The following is a 13,989-nucleotide window of genomic DNA, read 5'->3' on the forward strand; positions in this document are numbered from 1 at the left end:
CAAACACATTCATAAGATCAAAGTCAAAACTTGATTGTTAGATATGTACAAATTTTACTTTATAATAAAAATTTTCGAGCATGGTTCCTTGGGGGAGAAAGAAGCATCAAGAGATTCTTGACAAAACACATAATCCACAAAAAGGGTTTCCTTCTCCCTTTTTAACATATTAATGATACTTTTAACATACGAGACACCCAAAGAATGATTTTTATTTAGAAAAAGTAATCCTGCGATATGGGTCATGACAAATGCGCCCTGGGTCAACTGAAAAAGCTCAAATTAGAACGGAAACCGTCGCAAACCACCAGGATAACAAACACAGAAGATTTCCTTTTCTTCAAACTTTAGAACCATAAGGTAAAAAAGCTCGCTGCTCATCACATGAGCACAAGACTGGGATGCACACCAGCCTCAAAACCAAGAATTGGTGGAAACTATTTAATATCCTGGCTCTTTAATTTTGCCCTTTTCTTTTAGTCCCCAATAAAGAGTAGGATCTTATGCGACTAATCTGTCGAACTTTGGAAGAAGACAAACTAAACTCTGGTCCTGGTCTGTGTCCTTCATCGCTGGTGAAAGCTGCTCCTTTCCGTTACCATGACCGGAAACGGATGGGTAGAAGTAGAAAAGTAGGCGCTCTTTCAGCATTTTCTCTGAAAACCAGGGCATCTGTTCCATAAATTTTTTTCTGCTGCTTTTCTGACACATGGTATCTCTATTCCAACCGATTCCTCACCCATCCGCACGTGCCAATCTCATGCCATTGGCATCCACCTCTTAGGGGTAGCAGATATCCATCCCCCCCCCCCCCCCCCCCCGTTCTCTCATAATGGGAAAGTTGGATTGCCGCCCACCAATAGCCATTTGGTTGTTCTGGTTGGCAGCAAGCAGCATGATCACCTCCCATTCCACAGTCTCATAAGTCCTGCTGCTTCCCTTTGTGATCTACCCCGTAATCGAGAGGAATAATGGGCGAGAGAGAGGCTTCTGCTTCGCTCCAACAAATGATGCATGATGGCGCCTATCCAACGTATTTCGGCGTTTCGTGCGCTTTCGTCGCTCTCCATCTCATGTCGAGGACGAGGAGGAGGCTCGATGTGGAGCACGCCCAACGGTGCCGCCTGGGCGAATTGATGCTTCGAGGGAGCGCGCAGCTCCTGGGGTTGCTCGTAGAGAGAGTTCAAACAAGGGAAGAAGCACTGGAGGAGAAGCTGAAGAAGGCTGAACTGGAGGTTGATGAGCTGAAACAGAGGAGAACTGAGGATGCCAAGGCCAATGAGAAGGTTGCGAGCATCTTCGCCGCCCACGAACAGAGCTGGATCGTAGGAAGGAAGAGCCTCATGCGTCAGATCCAAGCCCTCGTCAACGAGATGCGGATCCTGAAGGCGAGGAATGAAGAGGTCATACTGGACTTGAGGAGGAGAGTCGAGGAGGACGAGTCTGCGATGCGAACGAAGGATGAAGCCTTGGAGGAAGGAGCGAGGAAGAGGAGAGAGTTGGAGGAGAAGCTGCGATTGGCTGAGGAAGCGATGCAGGAATTGGAAGAGAGGACGAAGAAGGAGGCACAGGAGCGCTCGGCGGAGCTTTGGACGCATAAGACGGCGTTCGTGGAGCTCGTCTCCAACCAGCGCCAACTCGAAGCGGAGATGGCTCGTGCCCTCCGGCAAGCCGAGGCGGCGAAGCAGGAGCTGGAGGAAGTCTTCGACCGGAAGGAGGAAGCGGTTGCGATGGTCGAGAATCTTTCTGGAGAGATTGTGAAGCTTCAGAAGGATGCCGAGCAGAAGGATAAGATCCTGTCGGCCATGTTGAGGAAATCCAAGCTCGACACGGCGGCGAAACAGATGATGCTGAAGGAGGTAAAGATATCGAAGGCAAAGAAGAAACAGGCCGAGTTGGAGATGGAGAGGTGGAAGAACATGTGGGAGTCGCGGCATAGGAAGGGATCGAGGGCGGCACACTCTTTGGACATAGGCTGTTCTCAGAGCCGAAGAGCAGAATTGCAGATAGAGAGCAGTGGATACTGCTCCAGGACTCAGCTTTCAGAGTTCTTGGAAGCTGAGAATAGGAAAGAGCATGAATCTTCCTCCGCTAAGGGAGAAAGCATCATCACAACAATTGAATGTTTGGACCGGGACTCGACCGATGGGAGCGATGAGCCTGGTAATTTTTTTTGGTCCCCTGGTGCTTTTTCATTTCTTATATATAAATGCTTTGAAGCTCTTTATAGATGCATCATGGGTATATTGTGAATCAAAATCAATGACCACCACAATCTGAAATTTCCACAAGGCAGGTGTAAGTTCCCCCATTTCTTGTTTTAATGTTGATAATAGGAAAGCACTGAAGAAAGATCTGCATCTCTTTTGAGTATTTCTGAACAATTTCCATCAGAAGGAGTATCTCTGAACAACTAACAGCCTTTTCTAAGCTGCTTATCTTTTCCTGCTATGAAACAGTCAGCGATGACTTTGAACGACTGCAAGATTGGGTTCGCTTGGAGACCGAGAAGTATGCAACCATCCTGGAGCAAAGGCATCATGCAGAGATAGAGGCATTCACAGAGCAATTGAGAGTCAAAGATGAGAAACTAGAAGCTTTTCGATGGCAGCTTCTAAGCATGGAGCTCGAGTCGAAGCGGCTTCAGTCTCACATAGAAGGACTCGATGGGAACCTATCCCACTTCAAAGAAGAGAACTTAAAATTGGAAGCCCTGTTGTTGGACAAGGAAAAGGAGCTGAAGTTGTTGAAAGAGCAAATCAGATACCATGTCCAACACTGCCAAAAGAACAACTCAATTTTTTCTCCCAGTTCTGACTACATGAAAAAGAGTTCTTCCAGTTCCGAGGCTTGTGATTCCCAGGTTCCTTGGTCAGAAGTGAAGATCACAAAGAGGAAACAAAAGAAGAAAGAACAAGAGTCAAAGTCCAGCATAGTTAGAGACACCCAGAAGGCAGAGAACATCGCTCGAGAGATGGATGGTCGGAATGTCAATGAAGAAACAAAACTGATGCAGCTGGAATCACACAAAAACGGACCATTTATATACAAAGAGAATGCAGCTATTGATACCACAGCAATTAGTCCAACTAATGTGGCACCACCAGCCGATAAAAATTTTGAGGGAAATACGATTGTCTGTATTAGTGAAACACCTTCAGAAGAACCTGAAGGAGAGGCGAATATATCGAGGGACAAAGCAGAGAGCATCATCCTGACATCCCACTCTCCCGAAGAAGAGATCGAAGAAGAGAAAGAAGTTAGCATGGACCCAGGTAATGTTCACTCAATGAATAGCATCCAAGAAGGTGCTAACGTTGATGATAAGTTGTCATCAATTGGGTCATCAATTGTAAAGAAGGATTCTTCTTGGAGAATGGACGTTCATGCTCTTGGAGTTTCTTACAAGATCAAAAGGATGAAGCAGCAACTGCTCGTGATCGAAAAGCTGGCTGAATCTCAATCAATGAAACAGCTGACGACTAAGGATGATGCTTCGAATGACAGAGCTGATGAGAACAGGCAGCAAGATAAGGGATTCATGATAATGATGTCTTCGCTACATAAACAAGTGAAACGGTATCAGTCTCTTGAAGAGAAGACAGACGACCTGTGCCAGAGAATGGTAAGAATCCACTTCCGGTTAATGTCTATTTATCTTTTGGTTTTTGCTGATAACTTAAGATGCGACCGACCTTTTCTTCTCTTTTCTCCTATTACCTCAGCACGAGAACTACCGATCTGGAAGCAGCCGGGATTCCCAAACTGGCAGGACAAAGGAACAAACTGAAGCACTCAAGCGCTTTCTGGAAGAAACCTTTCAGCTGCAAAGGTATATGGTGGCCACAGGCCAGAAGTTGCTGGAGATACAATCCAGGGTTGCTTCTGGCTTTGCTGGTGATTGCGAACTTGGTGAGTCTGTAGGGTTCAATAAAAGGCTGTTTGCAGATAATGTAAGAACTCTCTTTAGGGAAATACAGAGAGGTCTGGAGGTTCGACTAGCTCGAATTATTGGAGATATTGAGGGGACGCTAGCTTCTGATGGCATTCTTCACAGGTGAAAATGAAATAAGATTTAATTGTTTTCCTTGTAAACAAGGCGGTCTTCACAATGTGAATCATAGGAAATATAGATAAACTGAAAGTGTTTTTCTTTTCTTTTCCTTTATTTTTTGGAATAGATTTGGGAATGCTTTGTTTCGTTTTCACTACCAGAGCTTGTAATGAAAGTTACTCCTGTGAATAAAGTGTTTCCTTTCTCATTATTCTGGTTCTCCTGTGCACAAGTCCATATTCTGATACTCTAATAGATATTTCCATAATATACATGGGCAGCAGAAACTAGATAATATCAAGAAGTTTTCATAGCAAGGTTTCATCATCTCTCAACATATCTCCATGGAAATTGGGGAAGTCAACAGAAACCATCATCTTATAGAGGCTCTTTGTTTAGTGGCATCTGAAGGGCTTTTTGTTGGATAGCTGAATTTTATTCGATTGCAGGTTCTCGAGTTGCAAATATCCTTCGCAGCTGATTTGTGTAGGCCCGGATTTACAACTGAGAGTTATTGAACATGCATAATTCTGAGCAACAAAGTGATAAGCTGATGTTAACTTGTCCAATAATGATCGACAATCTTGTTCCTGCTGGATGGTATATCCAGTTTAAATTGTACCCCTGATAGCAACACTAAAAGTGACAGAACTTTGAAAGTAGAGAATAGGACGCCGGTTATGTCGTTATGACGTATCCTGCACACCATGTTTTCTAAAGCAGCAGCAGAGTGCTCCAGACCATTTGCAACCCTGTCAAAAGAGTTCATCTGATTATCTACTTTCTAAACCATTCTTTAGTCATCTCCATTCGCTTTGATACTTAATCATGCAAATCACTGCTCTCCAAATGCTTTAAGACTTCTGCCTGCATTGCTCTCACTCTCACAGTGCTTAGGAATCTTGTCACTTTTCCGTTTGATGTTATGAAAAGTGTTGGCAAACTGAATGGACTGCATGTGATACTAAAGCTGCATCCAGCTTCTCATTTTTTCTGTTCTAATGAATGAAATTTAGTTGATAAGTGATTCATAGGAAGTAGATGCCTCAGTTCTTTCCCTGTTCTGCCCATCTGTCGTTCCTTAATGATAACAAATGACTGAATTTTACTCTGTCACCATTCATTCAAGCCACACTTTTTTCTCTCAAATCATTTACATTTGTACAATATCTATCAGCTTGTTCCTTTTGCTCTATTTTCTCAGATTCCATAGTGGGTTTGTACGACACTGGATATCAAGGCCAAGGCAAAGAAGTGGGGGGTTACTGTGTTGGTTGGTGGGATCAATTTATCATGTGACAGTGGCGACAAATTTTTTTTGTTGTATGATAGGAAGAAGAGGAGTCCTTTATACAGTATATATGCTCGAATTGCATTTGACGACAACTATAAGAAGTCGGACTTTGACTGCATTCTCTCAATGGAATGGGTTGGGGAATGGGCGTTGTCATTGTGAATGGATAAGCTAACCTCCTCCTTCCGGATCAAAGCTAGCAGCTAAAATAGAGAACAGTGAGAAAAATGTTCGGCCTTGTAGACTCACATATAGGATTCTTGCGTGTTGAGTTCTGGACTTACGAATCAAGATCGATGCATATGAATTTCGATGCGCAAGCGAATGATGGATGCCAACTATGCACATGTAAATCCTGTTCGTGCAAGTGCTCATCTAGCATGGAAGGAAAACTATTTTAAAAATTAAAGAATAATTTTACGGGCCCTAACTCTGATGCCAAATTTTTTCTCCTCACAGTTGTCATGCTACATAGGATGAGAATATTGGCATGATAGATGTGATTGGTGTGAAACAGAGTGTGGCAATAGTTTAAAGCACCGATCCCTTCATGCCATTTGGTGCGCCAATTGCCAAAGAGATAATGTCAGATGGAATCGGATTCTTAAATTCAAGTATTCAACATATATGTGAACCGTTACTATAGAAGAAAAGAATGCCGTTGTGACCCTATATACAAGTGTAGCAGGAAATCCTTTACATGCCATCTAAACTAGATACTCAAATTAAATGTGAGGCATATGTCTCATATTACTTCACGGCCATAATTTTTTTTTGATCAACAATACTGCTTCAACCAAGGAATATAAAGAGACTTCGCCAAGTATTGATATTTACGCAGAATTAATTGGATCCCTTGAAAAGACAACCATGCAAAATGCGGTTTGCCCATGGAAGCTAGCTAGCAGAGAGGAATCAAGGCCACAAATGAGCCTGCTTTTATTTAAAATGAAAGCATCTGGATTTTTATTTTCTTTCAGACAAGGCTAGCATATTTAATTTGATATCGTCTTAGTTAAAAATAAGAGTGTATTGGTTGTCACAAGCAAAGGAAGCGTATAAAATCATCTGAACAACCTGCATCATATTGACTTGTGCTGCATAAATATGCGTGAAGAATGCGATTGATGCAAATGGAAAACATAGAATGTTTATGGATCCTGATTCCTGAAGAACAAGTCAAATATCAATTAGACCAACATTTTTTATTTTTTTGAATAACTTAATTAAGCTAATGGCATTGCAAACAATAAAAATTTCTGTAATGATTTCCCTTCCCCTGCAACCATCAACTACATGATAGCAATGCCAAGGACTGTTGTGACAGGAGAGGACTGGAGAGCATGCTTTATGGATGAACGACTCAATGACCATGACATAGTCACACAACAAGATAAGGATGGAGACCAAAAGGGCAGTTCAATACTTCAAGCGACCCAGGGCATTTTGGTAATTTACGAAGCAAAAAAAAAAAACTGAAAGGTACGTGGCCCGGCTCTTTCTCGTGACAAAAATTTAATTCACCCCAATATAATGAGATCACTCATAACAGAAGTGGAGCGTCCATGCGCAACCCAAGACGTACTCCCCCCCTTCCTTTTTTTTAACCCTCCCCCCCGTATTTAGACACCTAACGCCCCCACCGTGACTCCAAGACTTGCTTCCATAGAGGCACTCATGGCGATGGTGAGACCCAAGTTCGTCGACACGGACCCCAGCTCCACGCCCCCAAAGCTCTCCCTCTACTCTCTTCCAAGCCAACGGCGAAGGCCGGCCGGGATGGCAACTCCGCCCCTTCGTGTCCCCGTCTCCGTCCCTTTTTCATGGGAGGAGGCCCCCGGGAAGCCCAGGAAAGAGCCCGGCCTTCGCGATTCCAGGCCGAGTCCAAGCCACGGATGGCACCGGGGCTTGGACCTCCCGCCGAGGATGGTGGTGGAGGAGATGAGGAGCAACAACTTGTCCTCCATCGCCGCCGTCCACGACGGGCCATATAGTTTGGGCCGGGCCGCCACCTGCTCCTCTTTCTCCTTCGGAGAGAATCCGGTTAAGAGTAAGGAGAGAGGGGTGTGGTTTTGGAGGAGGGGAAGAGGGAGGAAGGTGAGAAGGGATAGGAATTGGGAGATGAGTTTTAGGGGTTTGAAGGGTTTTATCATTTCCCCTTCTCTTTCGTCTTCATCTCAGTCTTCTGCTGGCTCCAGCGTTGGAGATGGGGTTGGCAATGAGGAAGAGGAGGAGGAGGAGGAGGAGGAGGAAGCTAAACATGACAGGAAGGTCAGAATTACAAGGTTTAGGAGGACCAAGAGCCTGGCAAGTGTCTCCTCTCATGCTACCTCTCACCTGTGGGTATGTCTTCCATCCCTGACTCTCATATCTTTCCCTTTCCTTCTAATAATTATTATCTCCAGTAATATTGGCACAAAACATGATTGGTTAGTTATTATTTCCATGTTCCGTTCATTTTTTTGTAGCTATCTACTTGGAATCTACTCTGGTTTTTTTGCTTTCCGAATAATTTGCACACATTTGGTTGATAAATTTGTGAATTTCTTACATGAGTTTTTAAGCGAAAACATGTCATTCCGATTCCTACGCTTTGTTTGTTTGTTTGTTTGTTTGTTTTTTTTTGGCACCTTCGTTTGAAGTATTGTTCGGGACACGGCACGGCTTGGAAATTTATCCACAACGCGTTCTGTAATTCCACACATCCCCTTCGTCACTCTTGAACGGCAGAGGCCGGAAATTTCTCATCTCGCTCAGCTACATACCAAACAATAATTGACCTCTGACGTGACATTCGACAAGATGTGACGACAACAAAATATAACCACAGGAAGTCCGCGGACCCGGTCAAATAGCCGTTCATTCTCGATCGAACCGCTTAAAACTTCACATACGGCCCGTTCCCTTCGTCAAAGAAGTTCTTTGACTTCTCCATTGGGCGGTACATGTATGCCCTCTAACCTAGCGCACCGGGCACTCGGCATTCATCACTAATCGTCGGGGGACTCGGTGCTTGGTGGTGACTACTAGCTGTCTGACACGTAGCTAACGTATGTCCTTTCGTGTCTTTTAGGTGAGGGCGTTGCTCATTTGATGGTTATGATTTTGTTTTGGTAATGCAGGCCGGCATTTATGGGAGCCTGAAGCAATTTGTACCGTGGAGGAAGGAACGAGCGCTCTAAGGTCATGAACTGTGGGGTACCTGCATGATGTGACGCTCGTACGATCTGTTGGTGGACGGTGATTTCTGACCCTACGTTGGTTTGGGCAAAATGTTTTATCCCATGTGTGGTTGGACCATCTTATGTAACCTTGGTTAGTTTTATGCAGAGGAGAAACGGGAGCTTGTAAAATCCCACCAAAAAGTTTGAGTGTTTCTGCTGTTAGTGTAAAAAGATGATTTACATAGACTCCCCCAATTATGAAATTTTAAGAGAATCAGAAGCATATTCTGTTGGAGAGAATTGAACTTTGGCTTGAAAATGAGAATGAACAACACTCGTTCTAACTATTTAGTTAGAAAAAATTTTAATTTTATTTTTATTTTAAAAAATAAAAAATATTTTAATTTTTTAAAATTTTATCTATATATTTTTTTAATATTCAAAATATATTTCGATTCTTGTTATGTACTAAATATATTGAAAAATATGATTATTTTAATTTTTATATCTATTTATTTCAATATTTTGTATATGAAAAGGCTCTACCATATTCTGACCTCGTGATTTTCAAGTCATAATGAAATAATCTTGCAACTCATCCCCTTTCTATTTGGTAGCCAGTGCATTGAGATAAAAATAAACTCATAACCCAAAAAAATAAAAATAAAAATAAATTGAATTGTAACTTATGACATGTAGATTTAGAATAAATATTCTTTGTAACAGTTATACCACAACATATTTATCATAAATTAATAATTTTTTTTTTTCGTCAACAAAAATAGATATTAATATCAGCATATTTAATCACCAATATCAGTTAACGCCGTTAACAATTAATATTGGTGTCATATAAAATATGCTGATGTTAGTGCTTATTATTTACCGTCAAAAAAATAAATTTATATTTATAACGAATATGATGTAGTATAGCCGTTACAATGAATATATTAATCCGTAGATTTAGAGGGCGCGCTCTCTCTCTCTCTCTCTCAACTCAGCCAGCTTTGGATGTTGAAAATGCTGAGGCAAAGCCATTAGACAACATGCAACACAGGTGAGCCTCTGGACCAAGAAAGGAACCAGAATCTGGCTGTCAGTAAATCACAGATCCTTTATCTTCCCCGAGTTCGTGCAATCAATTTATAAGCTTCAGCTCCTTGGAATTACATGCAACGGAAAGATTCATCCGATGATTCAAGTCCCCTCAATATGCAAACCAATAAACGAATCGCTTATCATTATTGTAATACAATATGGCCTACTTGTTTGTTGATCATTCATAATCACTCCAGATATTTAAAACTATCGTTGCATCATTAATTTTTTTTCTTACAGTAACATTATTGAGCTTGTCACTTTCTAAATAAAAAAATAATAATAATTCTATGGTCATGATGAACACAAACGTGCAGAGATGATTGCTGTATCTCCAAATGCGGATATTTTGCTATATACATGATTCATCATACGATACAATACATCACACACACTGTCCATCTATATTTTAGAATATGGATCCTGTGCTGTACACATAATATACTATATGATATGGTATAATATACACCATCCATCACACGATGGATGGCTATATACAACCGTATGCGGTGTGCATTGTACAATCTACGATTGCACGCAACCATTTATCGTACGATGGATGGTATGTGCTGCAAACCGTATTGAATAGTGCATGCTAAAGGATCTACACTTTATATTTTATGCATATATTTTAGTCATGCTGATATGGTGTTAGTTAAGACTTTAAATCTGGTAGGATGAAGCTATTTCAATTTTTTCATGGAATAGGACGTATCGCTGTCCTGTTCCATTCTAATACTTGAGACAAGGGATGTCTCAAGACGTTTCGATCAGAATGCTGGGATACTAGCAGGATAGCCCTGTCCCGATACATGGGATGATATTCTGTCTTATGTTTCGCTGGGATATAAATCTTTGGTGTTAGTATTTAAAAAATTTATCATCTTTTATTTATATTTTCACCTCTTTTCTAAAATATGCATAACCGATGGGTATAAATAAGAAAAGAATGATTCAAAATTTCATTCCCAAAAACACTAAATAAGAATCGTTTACCTATTTATTCTCATAATTTGCAAGGCATCCACATTTATTTAGATATGGTGGCAAGCTTGTGAGTTATGCTGGAAAAATATTAACATGACACCTATTCATATTATTGTCAATTGAGAAAATAGGAAAATTCACAAATCAACATGGCTTGTTGCCTTGTCTCATAGTATTTCATTAAAAAAATTTACCTATTTTGGTAACGGTTACAGTCTGCCACCCTAGCACATCCTCATGGTAGTATTTGGATGCCTTAATTCTGGATAGAATAAGGATTTATTCCACTTTATTCTCCCAAACAGGTGAAAAAGGTATGGTAGGCCATTTTGGTTTAGCAATTTCGATCAACTCTCCCTTATTTTCATCTATTCTAGTTTAGTTATTTGGTGGATCATGGAATAGCTTATTCTAGGTCTTTAATGAGCATTAATTACACCTTATTCTAGGTACATGGAATAACACTATATTAATTGCACCTTATGTTCGGTGGAATAGCAAATTTCTAACCAAACAGAAATCTGAAATAATAAAGATGAATAGCTATTCTCTGAAAATTCATATTTTTATTCTAAAAATAAAAAAAAAATATCCAAATACTATCCATAGTAGCTCATTTTCACTTAATTTAATAGAGATCATTGGATTTCATGTGTTTTCTTTGTTTATTCATAAATAATAAAAAGTCAGTTTTAAGATCAGATACAAAATTGGTAATCTTCATAAATTCAGTCCCAACCAAAAATAGAAACAGAGTATGTAGAAATTATATAATGGCATATATGGTAGAGAGAATTAAGCTCTAGAATAGAAATGCCAATGAACAATTCTCATTCTAACTACTTGATTTGAAGGAGTCTTATTCCCAATCCTCAATCTCCTAAAATTTAATTTTGACTCTTTTTTAATATTTAAATTTTATTTTAATTTCAATTCTAATTTCAATTATGAACTAAATACATTGAAAATATGACTATTTTAATTCTCGATTCAATCTATTTTGATTTAGATTTCAATTACAAATTAAATGTATTTTAAATATTAAGATGTGTTTGATTTACAGTCGAAATTGAAATTGGAATCAAGATAGATTGGAATAGGAATTTGAATGACCATATCTCATGATGTATTTAGTTTGTGATTGGAATCGGAATAGAATTTAAATTTTAAAAAAATAAAGATTAAATTTTAGATAAATAAAATATTCTTATTTTTTTTTAAATTTAATTTAAAATTAAAATAAAAATAAAAATCTTTTCAATCAAACGGTCAGCATAAAAATTATTTATTTTTATTATTGGGTTCAACTCCAACCAACAAGACACGCTCATAATAAAATGAATTCTAAATATTTTTAAAAAATATATATTTTTTAAAAATTAAATATATTTTTAATAGCTAGTACACCAATATCAACGAAGTACAGCATCATCGGAAGATGAAAACTAAATGAGATTTAACAGAAAAAAATGAGATACGGCAAAAAATGGAACTAAGAATCAACCCATTCAACTAAGACTCACCACCGTAACAAAAAAAAAAAAAAAATATTCTATTAGTCCACCCTCCAAAACTTTTTATCAAATCCAAATCTATCCGCAAGTTAAACGATGAAGCAAGTAACTAGGACCGCAGCAGTATTAATTTTAGATCTAGAGATCGTCCAGGGTTCCAATACGGGCATAATGAGAGTGAGAGAGGATAGCGATTGGGGCCGAACCTGGAAGGGTCCGCGGTAGACCGACGGACACTGGCGTAATTTTGGGAGGTTTGGTGGTCGACCGGCGGGCGACGGCAGAAGGAGAAGATGGGAAGCGGCGGAGGAAACAGAGTGTGGATGCTACGGACGGCGACAGGCGGCGGTCTCACCCAACTTTGATAAAGACCTGATGGATTGCCCGGTTCCTGTCCCAGCCGCACTCAAAGCGAAAACTTTGGCAAGACACTGTATTAATTGTATCTGAGACGTATTGATCGCTTGCTCTGATGATGGGCAGACCTAAAATATGGCAAGGATGTGCAACAAGGATGAAGATGGATGAGGGAGTTCTTTTGCTTTGTGTATCACATTTCCATCTCACTCCTTTCCTTATTATTAGGAATTGTTTCCAACTTGGTTTCGTCTGAGCTGGGCAGAAACCATCTTACCTTGCCAGAAAAATTGGGAGACTTTGATTTTGCTGTATTAGAATTCTAATAAATATATGAGCAAAAACCCTTCTAATTGCAGGATATCCAGCTACAATGAAATAGTTTTTTTTTTTTTTTTTTTTAATATGAAAAGTGCAAATACAAAATGCTTTTTTTAATAAAGTAACAGAGAATATGAAATATGGATATTGTCAGCACCATTTAATTTTTCAGGCGTAGCGGCTTGGGCCAATGCCTTTTTTTTTTTTTTTTTTTTAATAAAAATTTTGATGGCTCAGACCAACTAGGATCAAAGTCGGTCTTAAAATTCTATGCCCAGCCCCAACCGATGGGCTTGACATCCCAATCAAAACTTGTCCGAATTTGGCATGGTAAAATGGTTCAAGCTTTTGCAAGGTGCCTTCCCAAATGACAAGCACTGTGGTTCGGTTTTGTTCACTGCAATTTTAAATACCAAACCATCATGTTTGGATCGAAGGAAATTGGAGTAGTATCGTCCAATGGATTAATGGATCTGGAACTTCATCTGCACCTCAAAACCATCCTCTTCTTGGGGACCCACTGCAGCTCAAAAAGGTTTTACCAGTCTTGAAAGCTTCACATATATTTTGGGAAGGAAATCAAATTGCTGATTGGTTAGCTAGTGAAGGTGCTGACTTGGATTCATTTCCTCACTCTCTAGTGATTAGGTTTACTAGGTCAAGCCCTGGTGGATCAAACACATTCAAATACCAATAGGCCCAACACAATGTCAGAAAAAACCTAGCCCCTCAAGTTTCTACATGATAAACACCTCGCATATGCGTGTTATCTAATGCTATTTCTGTATATATTATATATACAAGGGATTTGAGCATTAAATGGACAAAGTTCATATGTCGAAGCTAAGCTCCCTCAAAAAAATTGATGGACATCATCAGAGTTGAATCATACCAGAAACTGAAATATGTAAAATGGCAACTGTGACACTCGATTTTAAAACCATTTGACACCAAATCTACTGGTTCCAGGAGTTGTCGGTCAACCCATCAGACGGATCCATGATAATTGTAGCTGATGTTTGGCATGTAATTCAGTTCTTAAAGAGATTTGTAACACTCCAAGAGTTCAGTCGCATCGTAGTAATTAAAATGCAAATCAGATTAGTTTCTATATATCAAAGTTTGTTTTAACAATCGAAATCTCATGATGGCATATAAGAAGATCTTAATTACAGAGATTATAACGAATTAAGCCTAATA

General features: G+C 39.7%; 2 protein-coding genes across 2 annotated transcripts; both read left to right on the top strand.

Moving 5' to 3' along the window:
* Positions 1-825: 825 nt before the first annotated feature.
* Positions 826-4,265, top strand: LOC105047610 (uncharacterized). Its single transcript, XM_010926607.4, has 3 exons — positions 826-2,163; positions 2,460-3,625; positions 3,726-4,265. Exons 1-3 carry the CDS (start codon positions 972-974, stop codon positions 4,059-4,061), a joined length of 2,694 nt encoding a protein of 897 aa, XP_010924909.2. The 5' UTR covers positions 826-971; the 3' UTR covers positions 4,062-4,265.
* Positions 4,266-6,920: 2,655 nt separating this feature from the next.
* Positions 6,921-8,812, top strand: LOC105047609 (uncharacterized protein At4g00950). Its single transcript, XM_010926606.4, has 2 exons — positions 6,921-7,691; positions 8,471-8,812. The coding sequence occupies exons 1-2, from the start codon at positions 7,026-7,028 to the stop codon at positions 8,528-8,530; spliced, it is 726 nt and encodes a 241-aa protein (XP_010924908.1). The 5' UTR covers positions 6,921-7,025; the 3' UTR covers positions 8,531-8,812.
* The last annotated feature ends 5,177 nt before the right edge of the window (positions 8,813-13,989 follow it).

This window comes from Elaeis guineensis, chromosome 6 (assembly GCF_000442705.2).
Source record: "Elaeis guineensis isolate ETL-2024a chromosome 6, EG11, whole genome shotgun sequence".
In the NCBI taxonomy this organism is placed as follows: Eukaryota; Viridiplantae; Streptophyta; class Magnoliopsida; order Arecales; family Arecaceae; genus Elaeis; species Elaeis guineensis.

Bases quoted from the DNA above. Each gene is read 5' to 3' on its own strand.
- LOC105047610 (XM_010926607.4), top strand. From the start codon at position 972: ATGGGCGAGAGAGAGGCTTCTGCTTCGCTCCAACAAATGATGCATGAT. The intron at 2,164-2,459 runs GTAATTTTTTTT...GCTATGAAACAG, and splicing joins CGATGGGAGCGATGAGCCTG to TCAGCGATGACTTTGAACGA. The intron at 3,626-3,725 runs GTAAGAATCCAC...CTATTACCTCAG, and splicing joins ACGACCTGTGCCAGAGAATG to CACGAGAACTACCGATCTGG.
- LOC105047609 (XM_010926606.4), top strand. From the start codon at position 7,026: ATGGCGATGGTGAGACCCAAGTTCGTCGACACGGACCCCAGCTCCACG. The intron at 7,692-8,470 runs GTATGTCTTCCA...TTGGTAATGCAG, and splicing joins ATGCTACCTCTCACCTGTGG to GCCGGCATTTATGGGAGCCT.